General features: G+C 40.2%; 1 protein-coding gene across 1 annotated transcript; it reads left to right on the top strand.

The window, feature by feature from the left end:
* The first annotated feature begins 1,139 nt into the window (after positions 1-1,139).
* rbm25b (RNA binding motif protein 25b) lies at positions 1,140-17,044 on the top strand. Its single transcript, XM_079643244.1, has 17 exons — positions 1,140-1,294; positions 3,559-3,659; positions 4,221-4,426; positions 4,550-4,607; positions 4,744-4,904; positions 5,043-5,228; positions 6,196-6,279; positions 8,681-8,988; positions 9,560-9,671; positions 9,820-9,909; positions 11,125-11,198; positions 12,550-12,700; positions 12,931-13,348; positions 14,772-15,061; positions 15,522-15,620; positions 15,704-15,751; positions 16,199-17,044. The coding sequence occupies exons 2-17, from the start codon at positions 3,581-3,583 to the stop codon at positions 16,289-16,291; spliced, it is 2,457 nt and encodes an 818-aa protein (XP_079499370.1). The 5' UTR covers positions 1,140-1,294; positions 3,559-3,580; the 3' UTR covers positions 16,292-17,044.
* Positions 17,045-17,404: the final 360 nt, after the last annotated feature.

The raw sequence follows: 17,404 nt of genomic DNA on the forward strand, positions 1-17,404 counted from the left end.
ATGTGATTGTTCATGCATTTAAATGAAAATGTCATATACACTTACACCAGGGCAATAAAACAAGTAACCTTCACATTCTAAAGGAACAAGGTAATAATGAACCCCTTGGGCATTTAAATCCATTATTAAATAATACAAAGATCCACCTACTCAGATGACACACTAGGTATTTGTGAGCTGCTCCTTACTTATCTGTTCCTAATGAATGATGGTTAAAGTTAAACCAAAAGCTCAACTATTTGGTCATCTTTAAACATCTCATTACAAAATGTGTATTATATGGTCAGCAATGGACATCTTCGGTAGTATGTTGCTAAATGTATTATATTTTAAAAAGTAAAACACGCAATTAGATCGTAAATTAGATCTAGTACTAGTTGAACAATAGTATAAGGATGTATCGTAGCCTATAATCAAGTAATACGCATTTGTCAGTGTATTTATTTGCAATGCAACTGTGTATCCAAATGCAGGATTTGGACACACAGTTGCATTGCAAATAAATACACTGATTGTATACATGGAGGTTAACAGGAATGTAGTGAATGTATGTGTATAATGGGAATTAATACATATATATTTATACAGTTAACAAATGTGTATGCATAATAAGTACTGTTGTTATGCTACTTTAATTATATATTTTGATGGCATTACTTTTATGCCTTTATTACCTTATCTATGGAGGAGTAACCAAGGGTATTTTCACGCTACTTATGATTAAGTAAATGTAAGTTGTTCCTTCACCAATGGTGCAGACAGATGCAACTATTATTATTATTGTTTTTATTTGCAGTAGTATAACTATGAGATAATGTGTTGTTCATTATATACTCTACATAGATAAATATATACATATATATATATATATATATATATTGTCTTTTATCTGGACCCTTTAGTCTGTAATACAGTTTTGATTGATTGATGATATATTCACTGTTTTGTTGTTTATTTTTTTAATGTATTTTACTTCTAATTAATGTGCAATGTCTTATCTACATGCTGCTGTGACGGGGGAAAAAAATCCCAAATTGGGATCAACAAAGTGTATCTTATTTTACTACAATATCAGGCTGTATAATATGTATTGTCTAGCTCCGCCCGGCTGCCACGTCCCGATTCACATAACAAGCGCTCTTCGAGTGTGGTGCGTAGAGCGCCTGCGTAGATGTTTTCGAAGGCCCTTGACTAGCCAGCGTGCTAATCCAACATCGGGACGTTACAAAAGATTTTCATAATTAATAACCTGCTGAAAGCTGTTTGTGTCCATTTGTACGCCACCTAATTCTAGGTATGTATATACGGACGTTTTGACTTTTATTCCAAACTTATATCGGGCCCGCTAAAGTGAGTTCCTCTTTAGAGGGAACACCAGTTATGGCTAATGTTAGCTTAGCCTAATTTAATTGTGCCGGGTACGGTAGCGTGCTTAATGCTAGCTTTAGCTAACTATTTAAAATGGTAGTTTATTTTATATCTTTAATTGGCGTTACGTTATTAAGCTACCAAACAATGTGACGCGTTAAAATAAAGGAAAAGTTAATAAACTGTAGGGTTTCTTGGTATTAAGTTAAACAACGTTACTCCACTGAGCAAAGCTAACTTAAAGTAACGTTACTAATAGCAGGGTCACAGTTTATAGCAAAAGTCACACGTTGTTGGCGAAACATCTGCATAGCAGGTTTTATTCAGTGTCCTTTCAATGTAAATAAGCTAACATTGAACATGCATATGTTTAACACGTATTTACAATGCTACATTTACATTGTGTGGAGGACTTCATCCAGCTGTGAACACATCATGTGTAATAAGAACATTTCAAGATTCAAAGGCTGTATTGTCATATGTACAGTACGGTGTAGTTATGGCAATTAATACCTTAGGTCCAAGGATCCTCCAACAATACTACATACTATATAATAAATAAAACAAATATAAAAAACAAACAATACAAATGGTGCAAGAAGATACAGAGTAGAACTAGAAAATGATAGTTATTACTATTATTAGCTGAATTGTCTCTGTAGCTGCTTTTAGCTACAAGAACCAAGTAAGTGTGTTGCTGAACTTAGCGGAGAAATGCAGAAAAGTGAAATGATTTGAATCAAAATTGTTACAGCTCAAATGCATTGCAATGACTTTGTTTCAAAATTGAAAGTGAAATGTGAAACTGGAAGAGTAGGAAAAATAGTGAAGAAGCTTACTATTTAAAAGAAAAGGTTTTTAAAAGAAAGGTATAAACAACTAAATGTATAGCCTCAATGTCCTTAAATAGCTGAATAAAGTTATAGTTGAATAGTTTCTGTAGCTGAAAGTAGGCTGAAGGAGTTAGATATTAAATTACATTACATTGCATTTAGCTGACGCTTTTATCCAAAGCAACTTACAATAAGTGTGTTCGACCAACAAGATACAAACTTGAAGAAAACAGAATCATATAAGTACATCAGGTTTCATAGAGCTAAAACATTTCAAGTGCTACTCAACTGGCTTTAGATAAGCCAGTCCTTTATTAGCATATAAGTGCTTTGTTAGTAATAAATGTAAGTAGTAGTGAATGAATGTGTATTAAGAAGAGAAAATAAAGTAAAAAACGCTTTGAAAAGTGTCAGAATATTTTAATTGCAAACGTTTGAACTAAAACCATACGTCACCAATAATGTATAAAATATGTGGAACATGTTGAAGTCAGTATGAAGTCTCCAGAAAAAAATCGGCTGAGACAGTCTGTTAAACTCCAGTCTGTATGTTTGCGTTTGAGCTGACGACGTTATCAAACACCTGTGTGTGAGCCCAGAGATCAAAGGTTTCCATGGAGATGTGCTGTGAAAGGAGGGCCTTTCCATTGTTCTGAAGGAGAAATAAACCTCTTACATTTCTAACTATAGTTTGAAAACCGTAGCAGCTATCGGTAAAATGTCATCGCATGGAGCATGTCAGGACCCTGTGGAGCGTCTGAGTGTGCTTTTTGTGTACTTTCGGGTCAATAAGGTGGCATCTTTTGGCAGATTTACTAAAAGTGTGCAGCTGCTGCTCTGAGGAAAGATCAGGCTGAATTTACAATGGGCCTTAATGCAGACATTTTGAAAGTTTTTGTCACTTCATGCCCTCAAGAGGCATTTTGCTTAATTCATTTGCCATCCATTTAGTTCCATATTAAAAGAAGAGTTTAAAAAATCTTAATATTTAAAAAAAGTTGAAAGTTTCCCATCATGTGCTGAAAAGGCTGAATATTTTGATATTGTAATGGTTTCTTTAGCTGAAAGTCTGCTGAAGTTATTGAGAGCCAAACTTTTTGGTCAAATAATAATATTTTGCGAAAGAAAAGAAGAACAGCATTCACACTAAATAAGACCAATGTTCAAGTAATGCGGATGAAGTCAACTATACAGTATTTATGTCAATAAAATAAAACAAGCTAAATGTTGCAAGTGACCAAGTAAATGCAGGAGGCTATATACATGTAAATAGAATACGATAAATAAGACCAGAATGTAAAATAATGATGTGAAACATTAAATAGATTGTTAATGGGCTTCATTGTTCTTTCACCAGGTTGGTCCCGCTCACAACCAGAATGTCCTTCCCCCCTCATTTAAACCGGCCGCTGTTGCCCCCTCCTGGGATGCCCCCTCAGTTTGCTGGCTTCGCCTCAGGTAAGCTCTCACCTGTCCCAAAATGAATGTAAATGACATCCTCTTTCACTTTATCTACCGTTATGGTAAACACAGTTTTAAACAAACTATTATTAGAATAGATGTTGCAGCCTTACAGACAGACAAATGACAATGTTGGAAGTTACACACATTTACAGATACAGTATTGTATTACAATCAGAGTTGGGTGTAACGCGTTACTGTAATAATATTACTTTTGTCGGTAACGGAGTAATGTAACGCGTTACTTTCATAATTCAGTAATCACACTACAGTTACTAACATTGCCCGACACGCGTTACTTCGTTACTTTTATAAGCAGGCACCGCCGATGTCGGGGAAACAATCTTCAATACTCCAAAATACTCCTGGCGGAAACGCTGGTAGAGAGTAACGAAGTAAAGTAATATATTACTTTTTTTTAATGTAATATATTACTTTTTTTAATGTAATATATTACTTTTTTTCAGTAACGACCCCATCTCTGATTACAATACAGTAAACTATATAAACAAGACTTCTTTGTCTCTACTTTAAATGTATGTGTTCTTGCTGTTGCAGGAGGTCAAATGATCCCAATGCACATGGGCATCATGACCCCTTCAATAATGATGCCTTCTATGCAAGTGATCAGTAAGCCTCCAATGCATAAAAAGGACATAATGCGAGTCAAAGAAAACACTGAGAACAGTGGACCCACCACCACAGTGTTTGTGGGGAACATATCAGAGAAAGCTTCAGACATGCTGATCAGACAGCTGCTTGCGGTAAGGAACAGATTTCCACATACAACTGAAACTATGAATCCTTTGCTGTAGCATTTTCTTTTGATATTTGTAACCCCCTTCTACCTGGGTTTTTAACTCTTCCCTTTTGTACTCATGTTACAGAAGTGTGGAATTGTACTGAGCTGGAAGAGAGTCCAGGGAGCCTCTGGCAAGCTTCAAGGTAATGCACAATAGACAGATCTAGCTTCATTAGGTCTGGAAATACTTTGAATCGTGGCTAACTTGGGGTTATTTGTATTTGTTATCTCATTAAACCACACATGAACACAGATTAACTTGCTTCAAATCTTTTGCAGCCTTTGGGTTTTGTGAGTACAAGGAGCCAGAGTCCACGTTGCGAGCACTGCGGCTGCTTCATGACTTGAATATTGGAGACAAAAGTCTGTTGGTGAAGGTGGATGCCAAGACTAAAGCTCAGCTGGACGAGTGGAAGGCCAAGAAAAAGACTGCGAATGGGGTATAATCATCATTGCCTCAAGAATACATTTTGTGCTGTTTCAGATCTCTGAATGGCTTTCCACGTCTCAGATTTATTAAGCTTTAGAACAAAGGGGGAACGATTGAAACTAAACTAAGATGTTTCCTGTACTGGCAGACCAAGAAGGCGGAAGATGGAGGAGACGATGAGGAAGAGGTTCTAGACGAGGAGACGAAGAAGAAGGATCAGATCACCAAAGGTGCTATCGACGGACTGATGCAGGAATATGCTTCCGAACTCAACGCGCCTTCACAGGACGAGGACTCCCAACGACGAAAGAGAAGAAAGGAGAAAAAAGAAGAGGTACGCCAAATGTAATGTATTCCTGTCTCTGTCTTCTTAACCCTTAGAAGCACGAGTGGCTGGACCCCACACTCGTCCACAAGTGGGTCAAAAAGGACCCGTATTAGAATAATGTGTTTTTATACCAGTTTTGTCATTTTGGTTAAGAAAAATCATTTGTATAATATTTTCTAATATATTTTGGTTCACACTAGAAATATTTGATATTTAATTTTTCCCAATTTATAATTTTAAACATTTTTTTACATTTTGAAAAGAAACGTTTTGAACATATCAATGCACAGATCTCCGCTATTCTGAGACCCTCACAGTATTCCAGTCCCTTTTCAAAACTCATCTCTTCTACTCTTGTCTACTCATAGCCCCCCCCCCATTAATCCATGCCGGTTGATCAAGTTTGATAGTCCTATACCCCCCACCCTAACCATCCCATATATTGTAAAGCGATTTTGAGTCCTTGAAAAGCCCTATACAAATATAATGTATTATTATTATTATTATTATTATTATTATTATTATTATTATTATTATTATTATGATTATTATACTGACAGGTATCAGATCTTGCCGTGTAAAATAATCTTCCTGAGAGGTGTCACTTGTGATGCGGTCTGTGTGGTCCACAGTGAATGTATTCCTGACAGCAACAGGTGATAAGAATCAAAGGTTCCTAGAGGATTCCATAGGAAATGCATGCGGGTCAAATTTGACCCACTTATGGAAGCTTGGGGTAGAAATACAAAAAACTACAATTTCTTAAAATGTAAATAAAAAATGTGAATGTCATGATATCCAAAACATGTTTTTTGAGGAATAGCTGGAATATGAAATGATAAAAAAATGTAATTACAAAGACACTTCAAGAAAACCACCTCACCGGGTCCAAAAAGACCCACTTATGCATCTAAGGGTTAAAACTTAAAACGTGTGTTAACTGACTCTTTCACTGTTGTTTCTTTTACTTTAGGACGACCTTAACACTATTGATATGGAGGACGACAAGAGGGACCTCATTTCCAGAGAAATTAGTAAATTTCGAGACACCCACAAGGTAAAGTGGCTTCTTTAATTTTGTAGTTGACATTACAGGTTTTGGACAGCAGCTGCTCACATAGTTCACTCCTAGAGCTTGCACATTTAGTCGACACATTTGCCAAGCTTTCCTTGATCTCATTAACATGCATACTTCGCTGCAAATTGGCAACGCACACAATTTATTCCACCAACCATCTTAATTTGCCCCACATATATAAAATGTTACATATTCACTGTTCAAACACCAGGAGATAGGCCCACAGCTAGTGTTTATGCCACCTTTCTGGGGCCTGATTTGACACCTGTGACCAAAGTAGTGAAACTATAGGTGTAACTATTATAGATCCATTCTTCATTCATCACACAAATGCATGGAGACGATGTAAAGTTACTTAAAAGCTAATCTATTCATTAAACCCCACCATTATGATAGTGATCATATGGTGACTAAAGCAAGATGAATCTCAGAGCTTTGGAAAAAGTTGCGAGGATAGGATGTAAGTATCAGCCTTTATTTACTATATACATATACTGGGCGTCCCCCTCTTGAGGACTTGCATAGGGGCAACTGTACTACACTTTGGTGTGAGTGGGTCAGGGTTACGATGCTCTTTGTTGAGCCATATGTAGAAAACAGCTTTTCCCAACCTTTCACCTTAATTCTGTGAGATTATTGGTGGTGTCCCGAAAGTTGAAGTTGGTGAACCTGTGCGAGTCCTCTGTAAATGATGGTCTGTCTTAATGGTGTTCATGTTGAAGCACAAGGACTCCTGTCAATAACCACTGCAGTGACTTTGGCTGTAGCTTTTATAATGCTATTGTGGGGGGCGCCCTCTCCACAGCAGCACGCTGATCTGAAGACTGACGAGGTACGTGCTCTCTGTGTGGGTTATCGTGTGACTTCTTTCCTACATCTCCTGCTCTCCATCACTGTCTTAGCTCTCTGCCTTAGATAGATCACTAAGTTCTTATTTTCATTTCATCTGTACAGGATGAGTCAATACAACGTCCATGTTTTCTATCTAACAAAGAGTTGAACAATTAAACCAAAACGGGGAAAAGAGCAGAAGTTGACACAAAACATAGAACCGTTTCCTGTTTTCCAACTCATTTATCTTGCTTTTAAGAGTAACATTTATAACATCCGCCGCTGTTTAAAAATAGACAACGATCAAAAACGGTTAGACGCTTATAGCCAAATGGTATTTATTTAGCAAGCCCTGGTAGAGACTCTACAAAGGTAAGTAAAAAGACAGAGAACAGATGCATCATTTACAGGATTTATGCTACAGTCAAGGCACATACGTTAATATACTTACCCTGAACTAATGTTTTTGTGTAATACTTATCTTTAGTTGCATTACACCCAAGGCTTTCAGATGTGTCAGTGTTATCCCCCGAGGACCAGCTGACTGCCTGGAGCTTCATATGACTGTAATGATTTGATGGTTCCAAATACTCCAAGTTTAGTAGCTTGTATCGAGTACTCTCATTCTGGGTCTGATTGTGTTTTTAATTTGAAACACATTACACTCAAAGCCTAGTGTGTAATGCCTATGAAGGCAGAATTAGTATGTGTGTGTGTGTCTGTGTGTGTGTGTGCGCGTGCGTGCGTTGAAATGTAATCAGTCATGATGATCCGCTGAAGGCTTCTCCAGGGGTAAGACCGCTTCTACAATTTCCTTTTTATCTTTGCAGAAATGTATCTGATGTTCAATTTGTTATTTCTTGATAACCGAATGCTATATTGAAGTAAAAGGTGGATGTTTTTGATGATGATGATGATGATGATGATGATGCTTAAGCAAGACAGAATCCCATAACGTTTTTCCTTGTATACGTGTGACCTGCTTTCCTCCCAGGCCTAACTTAAAAGGCTTGTAGGGGCAGCGAAGAGCTGAATCCATAGTTCAACACCTGTAAGTCACAAACAACTAGTTCACCAAACGACTGACGCCTGTTTTCTGTTTTTTGTTTTCACTGTTCTGAGCGGAGGACTCTTAAGAAGAGAGAAAGCTTTGTCTTTTGCAGCGCCTTTTTCGTTCTGAATGCCTCGAGTTGAACGTGTTCCACAGATCTTTTTGACCATTAAAGTGGTTTCCAGTTCCATTCCCGCTAAAGTATAGTTTATACTGCAAGTGTAAAGCAGCAGCAGCAGCAGCAGGAGCAGCAGGCCCACTGTTCTGCTTCAGATGGACGGGGGAGTGTCTCTCTGTGAGGGAGAGCTTTTTGATCCTTCCCGGTTCCCCCTGTTAATTTCTTTACAAGCTTTGCACTCATTATTTTAGGGCATGTTCCAGTAAGAAATCTTTCTAAATCTGGAAACCACTTGATCTGTGCACAGTAGAACGTAGACTGCAAAGACTCACCGGATCTTCTGTGGTGCCGGCTGAACCTGTGTGTGTTTTGCTCTGCAGAAACTAGAAGAAGAGAAGGACAAGAGGGAGAAGGAGCGGCTGGAGTTTGAGCGGGAACGCAGGGATCGGGAAAAAGAGCGCGAGCGGGAAAGAGAGCGACGGGACCGCGAGAGGGAGAAGGAACGAGAGAGGGAACAGGAGAGGGAAAAACAGCGAGAGCGGGAGAGAGACAGAGATAAAGACCGCGAGCGACGGCCCCGAGAGAGAGAGCGAGAAAGAGACTGGGAGAGGGACAGGACCCGGGACATGACCCGGGACATGACCCGGGACATGACCCGGGACATGACCCCCGAACGCAGCCGATCCAGGTGAGGGGAAAACCTTTTCCCAGATTTCAATCAGAATCAGAATCAGAATACCTTTATTAGTCCCACGGAGGGGAAATGTGCGTAGTTACAGCGGGAAAAAGAGCCACAGACAGCTTAATGTTACATATGTTAAATATGTGACATGCATTTAAAAAAAAGTACTAAGTTATGATATAATAAAAAATATAATAAAAAGTTACATAATTTAAAAAAAATACACATCCTGTAACAGTTCTTAGGATTTAGCAGCCAGGTATATATTACACAGTTATTAACGGCATCGTTTGTTGGTATTTAGCAGCAATGGGTGATATAGTCTGTGGTGTGTGTGTATGTGTGTGTGGGGGGGAGGGGGGGTCTACTAGGGGCAGTGCTGGTTGTATAGTCTGAACGCTGCATGAAGGAAAGACCTGCGGTATCTCTCCGTGAGACAGCGTGGGTGTAGCAGCCTGTCGCTGAAGCAGCTGCACACACAGTGCTTGATGGTCATCTTCCTGTCTCTTCTCATGTGTATCGGTTCCACTTTAGATTCAATGATAATATATTCTTACCTTTTTAATTTTTTCTCCAGAGAGGTTAGTCGAGACAGAGACAAGAAACGAGACCAAGAAGATGAAGAGGAGGCGTATGACCGCAGGAAGCTGGAGAGGAAACTCAGAGACAAGGAAGCGGCCTATCAGGAGGTAGGAAATCATAGGGAATAAATCACTCCTACTTGGTCCTTTCTAAACGTCAATTACTGGGAACCGTTGCACTTTCATTAGAGTAACAACATGTGTATTACTCATGTTCCTTGATGTGATGGAGCATACTTTTTTGTTGTGACGGCAGCGACTAAAAAACTGGGAGCTCAGAGAGAGGAAGAAGGCTCGGGATTACGCCAAGGAGTCCGAGAGGGACGATGAGCGCAGACGAGAAATGGTGAGAGTTCGTTGAAAGACCACTGATGTTTCAACCTCTGACATTGGCTACTGAATACAGTTTCTTTCATATCACTGTTCATTTATCTACAGAATGTATTTGATGAATCAGTTTAGGGATGCCAGCGATTATTCGATTCTTCGAATATTCGTTACAGTCTCCATAATCGAAAATTATTTTTAAAATTCGATTTTATATATATTTTTTTTTATTAGTATTTATGTTTTTCTTTTTTTTCCTGGCTTAGTTTCAACCAAAATATAGACTAATGCTAATAATAGTAATAGTATTAATAATTGTAAATGGCCATTGGTCACACCACCAGTTTGTTTTACTGTAAACTTGAAGGAAGCCAGCAGCGCAGGCTGCGCAGAGTGCAGACTGCTGCTGCCTGCTACACACCGACCCCCCCCCCCTCTCCGTCAAACGTGCGATTGATTTATTGGCGATATACAGAACAGTGAGAACAACACAACTAAAGATGAACAAAGCGGCACGTTCAAAGAAGAGTTCCTCGTGGAACTACTTCGAACTGACAAGAGCAAATGAAGTAAAATGCATGTCTGTAATAATAATATCGATTAATATTCGCCAGGGCTGTCCGATTTTCGAATTTGATCATGGTCAGTTTCTGGCATCCCTAATAAAGTTACAACTTAGACATGGCCTTCATTAAGGAGCTTAAAGGTAGGGTAGTATTTCACTTCAGAAACACTTTTTGTTATATTCCATGGAATGCTCTTAACATCCCGATAGCAATGAATACATGAAATGCTTTGACAATAAATAAATACATAAACAAATCTCCTCAAAAGTCATCTGTGGAAGCCGTAGTACTGTAAAAAGCACGACCAATCATTTTAGCCGGCCCTGCTAAAATAACTGGATGGCCTACCTGCCTGTCAGTCTTCCATCTGTGCACAAACTTATCTCCTGCCCTCATTGGTCATGTGCGCGTCCGTGTGTGTTGGAGGAGGGGCTCTGTAAGGAAGTCTGAAGGAAGTGGCAGATTTTTTTCAGATTCTTTTCATTCTTACCTTTAAGGGTTAAATGTGTCTATCTCTTAGTTGCCTTTTTTTAGACTTGAAAAGCAATAGTTAAATGTGCACATGATATTGTGTTGATGCAGATTAAATCTTGTTTTATCTTTTTTATGATTTCAGTTAATAAGTCTGACAATAAAACATGTGCTCGTGTGCTCGTGTGTGTCTTCAGGTGAAGGAGGGCAAACGGTTGAAAGAGTTTCTTGAAGACTATGATGATGACAGAGATGACCCCAAGTACTACAGGTAAGCTACATCAAACTAAATATGTGACCCGCTCTATCGAAATCAGTCGGAAGTCGCAACGGCTCATTTAAAAAATAACCGTGGATTTGCGTAAAAAAAAAGAAGTTTTTCGGGGTTCGGGTGTTTTGTTTGATTTTAAATAAACAAAGTCTCGGCTTTCAGAATACAAAACTTTTATTTCCAAAATCACACGATCAATACATTTTTGAAGCTCGTAAAGGGAAGATGACAGCTCTCACTCGCCACTCTGCTGTTCCGCCGTGCCCGCTCCCTCTCCCTCCGCTTTACACATTACACATATTAGACATGTAAGAGTCATTACTGTGGACCTTACCCACAGAGCAGATGCGGGTAAAGTGTCTTGCCCAAGAACTGGAGTTTCCCCCGTGATCTGATGATCAACGCTCTAACCACTGCGCCAACCGTCCGAATGTTTGAATGTAAGGCGTATAGTAATCATAGATAACACGGCAGGGTCCGTTACAGTTAGTCTTCATCTGATTTCAATTAAAGAATATTAAACTTGTTACGGCAAATTCAGATTATAAATACAACTTTGAAGCTTGTAACGGCATAATTACAAGCGGAGAACGGAGTAACTTAACGTCAAAGCAGGCATAACAACAGCCGGTGTTTCTCGTGAGTGGTTTCCCCGGGAAACAAACACAATACACACAAACGCAAAATTACACAAACACACGTACACACACACACTCGTGAGCTTCCCCCAGACCAGTAATCCAAACGAAAATATCTTCCCTCCGTAGTATTTTGATCATTTGCTAATAACCAATCAGATCGATGGGTTCCAGAGAAGAGAAAACTTTAAAGGCCTTTTTCTCAAAACGATGACTCTGTGACAGTCATTATATAATGTGACATATTTTGCTTAATATTTGGAGAACAAAAACATTCATGATATCATTAGAAAGCTAGGATCCCCCTCTTTTCAACAGTGTATACATCTCAAAATGTGTCTTCGGGTCAAAACGACTGATTTCGATGGAGCAGGTCACAAATGCTACTAAGGTAGGAAGTCAATCAAAAATAAAAGCACCTATCGGACTTATTTCTGATATCCAGCCTTTAAATACCTTGAATAATGTGTTCATTACATCAAATCATTTAAGACTGTCAGAAATGTTGTAAATGTAATCTAAACGTATGAGACTAAACCTTGAAGTATTCATTTCTCTGTTCAGTATGACAGTTCTGAGCCATGTGGCACCTAGACACGTGCAAACAGAGCTCAAAGTCTGCTGTGTGACCCAGATCTGACTCTAGTGGCAGATGGCAGTACTGCAGCTAAGGCTTTTGTTCTGAAGGCTGTTATTTCCGATGTGACCCCTAGGGGCAGTGCGCTGCAGAAGCGTCTCAGAGACCGCGAGAAGGAGACGGAGGCAGATGAGCGTGACAGGAAGAGAGAGAAGGAGGAGCTGGAGGAGATCAGACAGAGGCTGTTAGACGAGGGACATCCAAACCCAGACGCAGAGCTTCGCAGGGTACGCTTTCCCTCCATCATGATGTGTGTGTGTGTGTGTGTGTGTGTCTGTGGGGGGTGGGGAGGGGGGGCATGCTGTCTGTTGTCTTTGTGAAGGTCACTTGATCCTCTGGGTCTCTCTGCATCCCTGCACATCTGTGGGGTCCTGCTTTCATTGTCTGTTGATCTTTTTTTCCTGTACAAACTGGATCTGATGATAACCTTCGGTACATCTGCCTCTTATTGGTCTAGATGGAGGAGGAAGAGGAGGAGCGTCGGAGACAACCTCCCATCATACCCGAGCCGGAGCCCGAGGAGGAACGTAAACGCCACAAAGGTTCACGAGAACACCGGGACCGCCGACACGAGCAGCCCCGGCCAGAACCCGCCGCACGGCCCCCCGTCCAGTCAGACAATGAGGTGGAGGAGGGGGAGGAGGAAGAGGAGTTTGAAAATGACGAAGAAAACCCCGATGTCAAACCGTGTTTGAAGCCTACAATGCGGCCCATCACAACAGCACCCTCGGTTTCTTCTGCCAGTGGCGGCGCGTCCCCAAACTCACCGGGGGACGAGTCTCCCTGCGGCATCATCATCCCCCACGAGAACTCCCCCCCCGACGCTCTGCCACAGGAGGAAAACCGGCCCAAGATCGGCCTCAGCCTCAAAATGGGTGAGTCCTCACTGTAGCATAGACAAACATCATAATAATAATAATATTGGGATTTGTATTGGTCACACATGCAGAGCACACAGCACACAGTGAAATGTGTTCTCTGCTTTTAACCCGTCCTAGTACCAGGAGTCTAGTACTAGGAGCAGTGGGCAGCTATTGCACAGCGCCCGGACAGGGGGGTGTCCGGTGCCTTGCTCAAGGGCACCGCGGCAGGGCAGGAGGTGAACTGGGACCTCTCCAAGTAGCAGTCCAAACCATTTTTAGGTCTGGTCGGGGACTTGAACCGGCGACCCTACGGCTCGCAGTCCAACCCCCTACTGACTCAGCCACTGCATAGTACTTCATTAAGATATTTAATTATTATTTATATTTAACTATTTGTCTTTTAATTAGTAAGAAACCTTGCCACTTTTGATTATCAATGAGTTCACTTTTCTCATTAGCTTTTACATTTTTTTATTTTTTACTAGATTTCTCTTCGTTTTATATCAAATGAGCCCTGTGGAGTAAATTCCAATAATTATTTTTCACCATTTAATATACAAAATAATTAGGCGCTTGCACACCGCAGTACTTTTCCCGTTTAGTTCCGATAGTTCCTGGGGTTTTGCGTTCACACCAAAAACAGAACTTGGTTCATGAGAACTTTTCCCCCCTTTTCAGTCCCTGCTAGAGAGGTGGTACTTTCCTGTGGAGGGAAAAGTTCCCATTTCTGATTGGCTGGGCGAATTGAAAACCACGCCCCGTAAAACTCTGAAAAGTTGTATTTGTTGGCATTAGCATTAGCCCAGCTCCCCAACGGAGAGAGTCTAACTTATGGCAACACAAAAGAAAACATGGGAGCGGTGGAGATGAGGAGGTGTCGGCGTTCTGGTGATTTACTCGGAGGACTTAAGTAGATGCTGCTGGGAGTCCCAGTAAATAAACCCAAAGCAGAAGAAGAAGAAGTGACGTCAGCGGCTTCATTTGCGTAACCTTCCCTCAGGGACTTATTCCGGTTGGAACGCGGTCTGCTCTTTAGTTCCATGGGGGAACTAAGTGCTGGGAACTAAGTACGACAAAGTTCTTGGTGTGAAAGCGGCTATTAATCGATGTCAGTGGTACTTCTGTATAAACCAGTGATAGTTTAGCTGCTCACAGAAAATATGAAGTGAGATTATAATTGTATTACCAAGATTCCCTTTTGTAACACATGTCGTACTTCAAGATTCAGAAGCACACATGTCTGTCCTGAGAGTAGCCTCCATGCACCAACAGGGGGTCCGCGGGGTCTTAAAAAGTATTACATTTGACTTCAGGATTCCTGCATATACCCTGAACGTGCACAGCTTGCATAACAACGTCCTCATTCATCACTTTAACCACCCTCCCACCACAGTTCTCTTCATGAGTCTCATATGCCCTCCTTGCCCCCCTCCAGGTGCCTCAGGAAGCCCCAGTCAACCCAACGTCATCAAGAGAAAGAAGCTGCCCGGGGACAGCGTCTTTGACAAGTTTGATGATGAAGAGACCAATGAGCAGCCTCGTAAGAGGAAGCTGGTTCCCCTGGACTACGATGACGATAAGAGCCTGGGGGTGGACGGGGCATCCAGCATAAAGGGGGCCAACACCGAGGAGAAACGTAAAAACATCAAGACCCTGATCGAGAAGATCCCCACAGCCAAGCCCGAGCTGTTCTCCTACCCTCTGGACTGGACTATGGTCGACACGGTGAGGAGAGGAAGATTGGGCCTCATTCACAAATACCTTCATACATTTTTGGAGAAAGGTCCTAGACCAATAGCATAGACCAATTTATAAAAGAGCTGTTGGTATGCGTGTTATCAAATTGTCCTTGTGAATTGAAAGCATGTGCCAATTACCCTTATCAGTAGGTAAACATCCTACCAACGCAGATACGTATGAGATTGGGTTTGAAATAGAAATGTCCTCATGAGAACCCATGGGGAATAAGGCCCTTTCATTATTTACAATAATAGCCTTTATGAGAAGCCGTACAGTGATATGTTTGAACAAAGACCATCATTCGTGTATTTACATCATAACCTATGACACGTGAGGCTCAATTAAATGAATCTGGTTAAATACTTTACAACCGTTTCAGAAGTACATTGATCACCCTCTGACTCTTCTCTCCTGACGTGTGCTTTTAATCTCTTTTCCTCATCAGACGTTAATGGACCGTCGTGTTCGGCCGTGGATCAATAAAAAGATTATTGAGTACATTGGAGAGGAAGAAGCGACACTCGTGGACTTTGTCTGCACCAAGGTATTTATTCAATCATATGTGCGGTTGACTTTATAAAGGGGAAATGAAACTGTAAATAATGCTGATGCTTCTGTGTTGTCCAGGTGATGGCTCACAGTATGCCACAGAGTATCTTGGATGATGTTGCTATGGTAAGTAGAGTGAGACTTTCACACTGTTAGCTATGTTTTAGTTTTATGTTCGTGTAATTGTAGCTATCAGGTAGTTGTAGCATTGAAATGATGACTAAATAATAAAGTGTGTAAGTGTTGACCTTCTTAGTGTAGTTAGCAGTTAGCAGATTAGTACGTGAGAAAAGCAAAAGCTGAATCCAAAAGTCATTCAAACCGCGATGTGTGACAGGATAACCAGTTTCTCACTTTCTTCATTTCGAGGAAGTGCAGCTTTTTTATTCTTCATCTAGTTTAGAAAAAGTGAATTTTCTTTTTTTTTTTAAAGATGGTCAGACAAAACGATTTCTATCTGTGAAATGACGCTCTCAGAAATATGTTTGTCTATCTTTGGGGCATTTTTCTGATCAGATAGTGAAGAGATAACCGAGAAGCCGCGACTCACTTCCCTCTTGTCTCCTGCTTTAGGTTCTTGACGAAGAAGCAGAGGTCTTTATCGTGAAGATGTGGAGGTTACTCATTTACGAAACCGAAGCCAAGAAGATTGGATTGGTGAAATGAGTGAAACTCCTGAATGAAGATCAACTGTTTGTTTTTTTCATACATTGTGTATAATAGTGTAGCATAATTATGTCACCCCAGGACAAACGGTAAAATGCAGATTCTGCTGATTCTCACACCAGATGTTCAGCTCATGTCGGGTTCTACCCTCTCCCCTTTCCGTCTGCAGGTGCTGACTGTGTCGGTGTGCTTTTGTGTAAATACAGTACGTCATTATTTGATTATGGTTCAAATGTAAAATGCTACCATGTAGGAACATTGTTTTGCGCTGACTTATTGTGTTTGTATACATGCCAACACACTTTGTGGAAATACTCGTGTGCAGAATTAGTTCCCGTTAACGTCTTTAGGGGGTTGGAATCTGGCTTGCAGTTGAATGTGGGTTGGTTAATTGGATTTTGATTATGAATACGTTAAGAGCCATCTTTTTTTTACAGCGTTATTTATTCAGGGTTTTGGACACAACTTACATTTATTCCGTAAAAGTAAATAGATTTTTCCTCTTCATTTTCACTTATTACATTCCTGATAATTGTGTTGGCATGTTGTCAGACCACCTCAGAAACGTAGTCATTTGAAGTGTCTGCTGATAACCCACATATCTCATGATGACACCCTGCAGCTGTAGAAGCACACGTCATAACCACTACAGGAAAATGAGCTGAGAATTGGGAAATGAGTCGAAGTTGTGAAGATGCTCTCCATTTGTTTTTGTATTGGTGAACATTTGAATAAAATTGATTTTTTATAATATTTTGTAAACCACCGGTTTATTTCTCCCTATTTTATTCATTAGATTTTCCTCACACTAACATGATTTGTCACATTTTCCAAAGTTCTAGAGTATGACTGACTTTTTCATGATACAATGAATGCTATGACTTTTTTAAAGATTTATTTTGACATTGTATACTGTCGTTTTTCTGAATATTTTTAAACATAGTATACTTTAACATTTATTTTTGACACACTCTACCAGTGTTTCTCAAACTTTTTCATACCAAGGACCACTTAACCAATGAAAAAACACTCGCGGACCACCTAACTCCAAAAATATCCAAAAACACATTGTTTTTCTAGAACAGATTACAAATTGCCTGAAAATGGTACAAA

The sequence above is a fragment of the Notothenia rossii genome, assembly GCF_949606895.1.
Source record: "Notothenia rossii genome assembly, chromosome: 8".
Classification (NCBI taxonomy): Eukaryota; Metazoa; Chordata; class Actinopteri; order Perciformes; family Nototheniidae; genus Notothenia; species Notothenia rossii.

Coding starts and splice junctions, on each gene's coding strand:
- rbm25b (XM_079643244.1), top strand. CDS start 3,581: ATGTCCTTCCCCCCTCATTTAAACCGGCCGCTGTTGCCCCCTCCTGGG. Junction 6,280..8,680: donor AATTTCGAGACACCCACAAG/GTAAAGTGGCTT, acceptor TTTGCTCTGCAG/AAACTAGAAGAAGAGAAGGA. Junction 15,752..16,198: donor TCTTGGATGATGTTGCTATG/GTAAGTAGAGTG, acceptor CTCCTGCTTTAG/GTTCTTGACGAAGAAGCAGA.